Source organism: Urtica dioica, chromosome 7 (assembly GCF_054948205.1).
Source record: "Urtica dioica subsp. dioica isolate 48M chromosome 7, U.dioica_male_clone48M_v1_H2, whole genome shotgun sequence".
Classification (NCBI taxonomy): domain Eukaryota; kingdom Viridiplantae; phylum Streptophyta; class Magnoliopsida; order Rosales; family Urticaceae; genus Urtica; species Urtica dioica.
Genome location: NC_142762.1, coordinates 46,762,875 through 46,768,425, shown reverse-complemented (window position 1 = coordinate 46,768,425; position 5,551 = coordinate 46,762,875). Strand labels below are relative to the sequence as shown.

At 38.2% G+C, this 5,551-nt stretch overlaps 1 protein-coding gene across 1 annotated transcript; it reads left to right on the top strand.

Moving 5' to 3' along the window:
- The first annotated feature begins 3,412 nt into the window (after positions 1-3,412).
- On the top strand, positions 3,413-4,732 carry LOC149392270 (calcium uniporter (DUF607)). The gene is made up of 2 exons (XM_089620826.1): positions 3,413-4,001; positions 4,090-4,732. The coding sequence occupies exons 1-2, from the start codon at positions 3,447-3,449 to the stop codon at positions 4,549-4,551; spliced, it is 1,017 nt and encodes a 338-aa protein (XP_089476952.1). The 5' UTR covers positions 3,413-3,446; the 3' UTR covers positions 4,552-4,732.
- The last annotated feature ends 819 nt before the right edge of the window (positions 4,733-5,551 follow it).

Genomic DNA, 5,551 nt, shown 5'->3' with positions numbered 1-5,551 from the left:
AGCATTAATGTCGGAGATGCTAATATCGAGTCGCCTAGTGTCGAGCGTGTGGAAGAGAATCTCAAGGACAAGGTTGTTGATGATGAAGAGATGGCAAACGTTGAAGAACACGTTAATGAAGCGGTCTCTTTAGGTATGTTCATTATTTTTTTTTATCTATAAAGCTAAATATTTTGGTATTAAGATATTGATATATATTCGTGATTTGCCTAGAACACGACGATGTTGGCGATCGTCCGAAGATCGATCCTAACATCATTGATGATCGTCCGAAGATCGATCATGTCGTTGTGGAAAAACCCGATAGTGTTCGTGCTAGTTGCTCATTGAATCCAACCACGCCGGTGACACCGAGTTCGGATGAAAGCGTCGAGTGTCTTCTTTTCATTGATGATGTTGTGAAAGGAGGCACAATTCATGTTGTAAATGGGCGAGCGTACATGAATGGAGGCGTAGTTCACTTCTCACCTTTGGAGGAAGGAAATTTACGCGTGGTCGTTTTGGGGGTTTTGATTAAAAAAGCAAAATTGCCAATTCCCACCGAAGAAGCTCAAACCATTGAAGATGCTATAGGCGGGTTTGTCTCGTGGCCGAAGAGACTCATAGAAATGGACACGGGAATAGAGAGTCGCGCTCCGGTTGTCAAACAACTCTCAAAGCTCGGTTTTGAGAGTGAAGCTAGCATCGATGATGCTAAGAAGATTTAGTACAAGGTGATTAATCCCAAGTATCGATTGCTCGCTCAACATGCCAACAAAGTAATGTTACCGGAAGGGGATGTGATTATGGTCAATTTTAGTCCAAGTCTCGCGGCTATCCCGATTCCGGTGTCATTTGAAGATGTTTCCGATTTTTTGCAATACTTGGAAATTGGCGCGGGGAGCATAACGGTTTATATGGAGTAAGAGTTTTCTTTATATGCGTTTTTTAATATCAATATTCAATATTTAGTATTTTGATCAACTAAATATTTGTTTGTCATAGCTATCTACGCTCGAGGCTAGAAAAGGCGAAGAAGACTCGAAACTTTTGTTTTATAAATCCGAGCTTAAGTTCGTACATCGAAAATGACGACGAGAAGGCTTATTTGTCAAAACGAGTCAAGGACGTTGGAAACGTGGTACGACATTGCAAATTTGGTGAACTAGTTTTGATGCCGTATAACAAAGGTAATCATTGGATGCTCGTTGTTCTCGACCTTTTGAGAGATAGCGCTATGTTCTTTGACCCGTTGAGAAATAAAATCTCAATCGATTTAACTCGATTGATAAAAAGGTAATATTTTGATTTCTTAAATAATTTTCATTATAAATCGTTCTAGTGGTTTTTTCTCTTATAATCTCCGTGTTATATAGGGTTCTTGTGGATTTCAAGCTAGAGCATCAAAACGCCCATAGTAACGGGCAATCAACGTACATCAAGGCTTGGGACGGTCCGAGACAAACCGGAAACATGGAATGCGGGTATTTTGTGATTTCTTATATGCGTGATATAGTCTTAGGAGGTGTAGGAAAATTAGAAAATAAGAAATCCTATACAAAGGAGGATTTAGAGAGAGTTAGGGAAAGAATGGGTAAGTTATGTTCAAACATTTATTAACTGTGATGATTAGTTAGTTTTTTTTATTGAATTATGGATTGGTTGTAGATGTACATATTTGATTTTGAATGTTTTGAAGATGAAGATATTATTTTTTGGATTGAAGGTTATTTTCAGGTGCCAGTTTTTTACAACGGGTTTCAGTACCGTGTAAAAACAGATTTTGGATTGAAAAAAAAATTATTCTCGTCGCGGCGACCTATATTTCTCGCCGCGGCAAGTAATTCGAGCCGCGGCGAGAAATATTATTCGCCGCGGCGAGAAAAGATACCGAGAGCAGGCAAATTAGAAATCTTAGTCTCGCCGCGGCGAGCTTTTTTCGTCGCTGCGGCGAGTTTTTTTAAAAAAAATTCATGGCCTTTCTATAACGCATGATTATCCGTTGTAGAAGCATCTCGCCGCGGCTAAGATATGACGTCGCCGCGGCAAAATTTACGCCGCGGCGAATTGATTCTACAACGGATATACTATCCGTTGTATAATAATCTCGCCGCGGCGACAATTATACGTCGCCGCGGCGAGAATTTTTTAATTATTTAAAAATTTCACAATGGATGTATACCGTTGAATGAGGTTCCACAACGCTTAGATATCCGTTGTAAAAAGTTGGATTCTACAACGGATATTTAAGCGTTGTAGAAACCTCTTGGATTCTACAACGGATGTTTAAGCGTTGTAGAAACCTCTTGGATTCTACAACGGATATTTAAGCGTTGTAGAAGCTTCTACAACGCAGGATTCTACAACGCTTGTACAACGCAGGATTCTACAACGCTTGACAAGCGTTGTAGAATCATTCCACAACTGTTTTTAAGCGTTGTAGAATCCTTGTTTTGTAGTAGTGAATATACAAAAAATATTCAAACCTAAGAATCAAATGAAGTGTTAGCAAAACAAATTTGGGATTGTGTCAGCAAATAATGTTTATTTTCCTTGGGTTTTGAAGGTGCTTTATAAGATTTCATACATTTGTGCTCAGTTGTATAATTGTATTCTTGTTTTTACCACAACATGTATATATAATTTGGTAGTTGCTGGGTACGTAGCTGTCATAATGATAATCTTAACGGTCCGACCTTAAGTGGATTAGGCAAGTTTTTCCTTATTTTATTATTAAAATTTTAGAAACTAATTAGTAAATTAAAATTTCTCTATTTTACAAAAATATATATATATATTATATATATATATATATATATATATAGTGACGGAGCCAGAAAAGCCCATCAAAGGGGGCTAATTTGAAAAAAAAAAATTCAGGGGGGCTTGATTGTAAAAAATTTATAAAAATTGGGCCAAAAGTATAAATTTTCAAGGGAAAAAAATGTATTTTTTTTCAATGGGCAAAAAATGCAAAAAAAAAATTGATGGGGGACTTAAGCTCCTGCTGAGCTTATACTGGCTCCGTCACTGTATATATATATATTTTTATCTTTTACTGTGTAAAATAATTTATTTGTTGATATATACACAAGACAGATGTGGAAAGCTAAACTTAAAATAGTTTAATAAATAATTTTAGAAAGAAAAACGTAGATTCCATTTTTTTTTTCTTACGAAAAATACTTCAATTTACCTACCAAAATTTTACAACTTTATTCCCTGATAATCGAAAGGAAAAATGCAAAACAAAAACTCATAAAAAAAATATAGAGAAAATGACAAATAAACAGGAAGGTTGGAATATTCTTTTCTATCTTAGTAGTTACGTTCACGCTGGACACCTTATATATATATTTAGAAGACGATCTCTAAACTCATTCATTCAATTCAAGCCAAACATAAACCAAAACCTAATCTCTCTCTCTCTCTCTCTCTCTCTCTCTCTCTCTCTCTGATTATCATTAATGGCGTTTCATAAAATCATTTCGAAGCGTCTATTTAACGACGTACAAAGATCAGCAAAATCAAATATTTCTCCGATCTCATCACCCTCGCGCGCCGTCATATCTCTCCTCCGCGAAAGCTTGAATTCGCCGGTTTGCCGCGAGAAAGGATTTTTCCAGAGGTTCCTCCACCGTCGAGCCCTAGACCGCTCAGCCACAACAAAGCTCCCGGACTTTCTCTCGCTCCCGGTCGGAGATAAGATCAGAGAGTCTCTCCGACGAGGTGACATTGTCGACGATCGCCTCCGCCTGATTAGACCCCCGGAGGCCGCCGGAGAATCGCCGCTCGGTCTGTCGGCGAGCGACGCGAGGAAGATTCTGAGGCTGGCTCAGATGGAGAAGCTGAAATCGAAGCTCCGAGAGATATCTGAAAACTCGATTCCGTACTCTGAGTTCTCCAGAATCTGCATCGAAGGCTGCGATAATGAGGAACAAGGCGTTGAGCTCGCGAAGATGCTTGACCAGTCTGGAAACGTCATCGTTTTGGGGAACGTCGTTTTTCTCCGTCCTGAGCAGGTAGTTTGTGTGACGATTCTTTTATTCTCTAATTAATTAAAATTGAGCATAATTTGATTGTTTTATTTAATTATTTATTAATCTTCAGTTAGCGAAATCCATGGAGAGCGTGATTTCACAATCGATAGTGAAAGCCACCGATCCAAGAAAGAGAGAGTTGGAAGAAATGGAGAAGCGAAAAGCGTTGATCGACCGAAGGGCTACAGAGCTTGTGAAAGGAGAGCTTTACTGTGGGCTGGGCTTTGTTTTGGCCCAAACTCTTGTGGCGATGAGGTTGACTTTCTGGGAGTTGACTTGGGACGTTATGGAGCCCATTTGCTTCTTCGTAACTTCGATCCATTTCGCTTTGGGCTATGGGTTCTTTCTCAGGACATCCACAGAGCCCACTTTTCAAGGCTACTTTCAACGCCGTTTTGTTGCCAAGCAAAAACGTCTCATGGAGTTGAACAACTTTGACTTCCAGCGATATAGTCAGCTTCGAAAGGCCTTTAATTTTAATCACCATCAAGAAGGGGATTTGGATTTACTTACTTCCTTAAATCACCATTGAATCTCTTTTCTGTGTGTTGTTTGTGTTTTTCTATTTTTTGTGTTGTATGTAAATATTTAAGGGTTGTAGATTACAAGAGTACTCGTGAATCGTGATTTAGGGTTGTAAAGAGCTGTCTGACTCACGTATACGTTTATTTTGGTACGTGGGTTACTTGGGTAAAAAATTATTAATGAACAAGTTACCCTTTAAAGTTTGAATTATTGTGGTAGTGTCATTTTAGATTTTACTACTTAAATCAAAATATTAACAGATGGTCCCTACAGAATATAATTCTTTTCAATACGGTCATTTGTTTTAAGGGAATTGATTGTTGGCCCGATTCACGATTAATGGACGATCCACTCACGTGTTGACACGTGGCAACGGACTGCCACGTGTCAACACGTGAGTGGATCGTCCATAATCGTGAATCGGGCCAAATAGCAACGCTCTTGTTTTAAAGATGACTATAAATGATTAAAACCATTTGGTTATTTGAAATAATAAAGATATTCTAATCACCTTTCATACAAAATCTGATCATAAAAATATTATCAAGTCGTGAAAGAGTTAAGCTAAAATCCTTACATTAGCACTAACGAAGGTTTCAGATTTCGCCGAAAATTACCGATTTTCACTTGGAAAATCGTTGTTGAGATACTTGCGGCCATCGGAAGGCATATGAGAAATGGACTGGATTGCCCCATTTTTTTTAGCGATAGGCGACTATGTCACATTGCACATTTCTTTCCAAATTAATGCCTTTTTTTAGTGCAAAATTTTATGCAAATGCATGTCACTTTTAAGAGAAAAACATGGAAGAGCTACCAATTTCAATATAGGGGCAACAAATGACATTTTCTCAAGGCCTTTTTTTCATTTTATCGTCGTGTTTCGCCTATTTACGTCGCTTTTCTTTTTTCTGTCGTTTTTCGCCGATTTACGGCGTTATACTTGAAATTCAAAGCAAAAAATTGTAGTAGTCAGTAATTGAACTGGGGTCGGGCAGGACAAGATA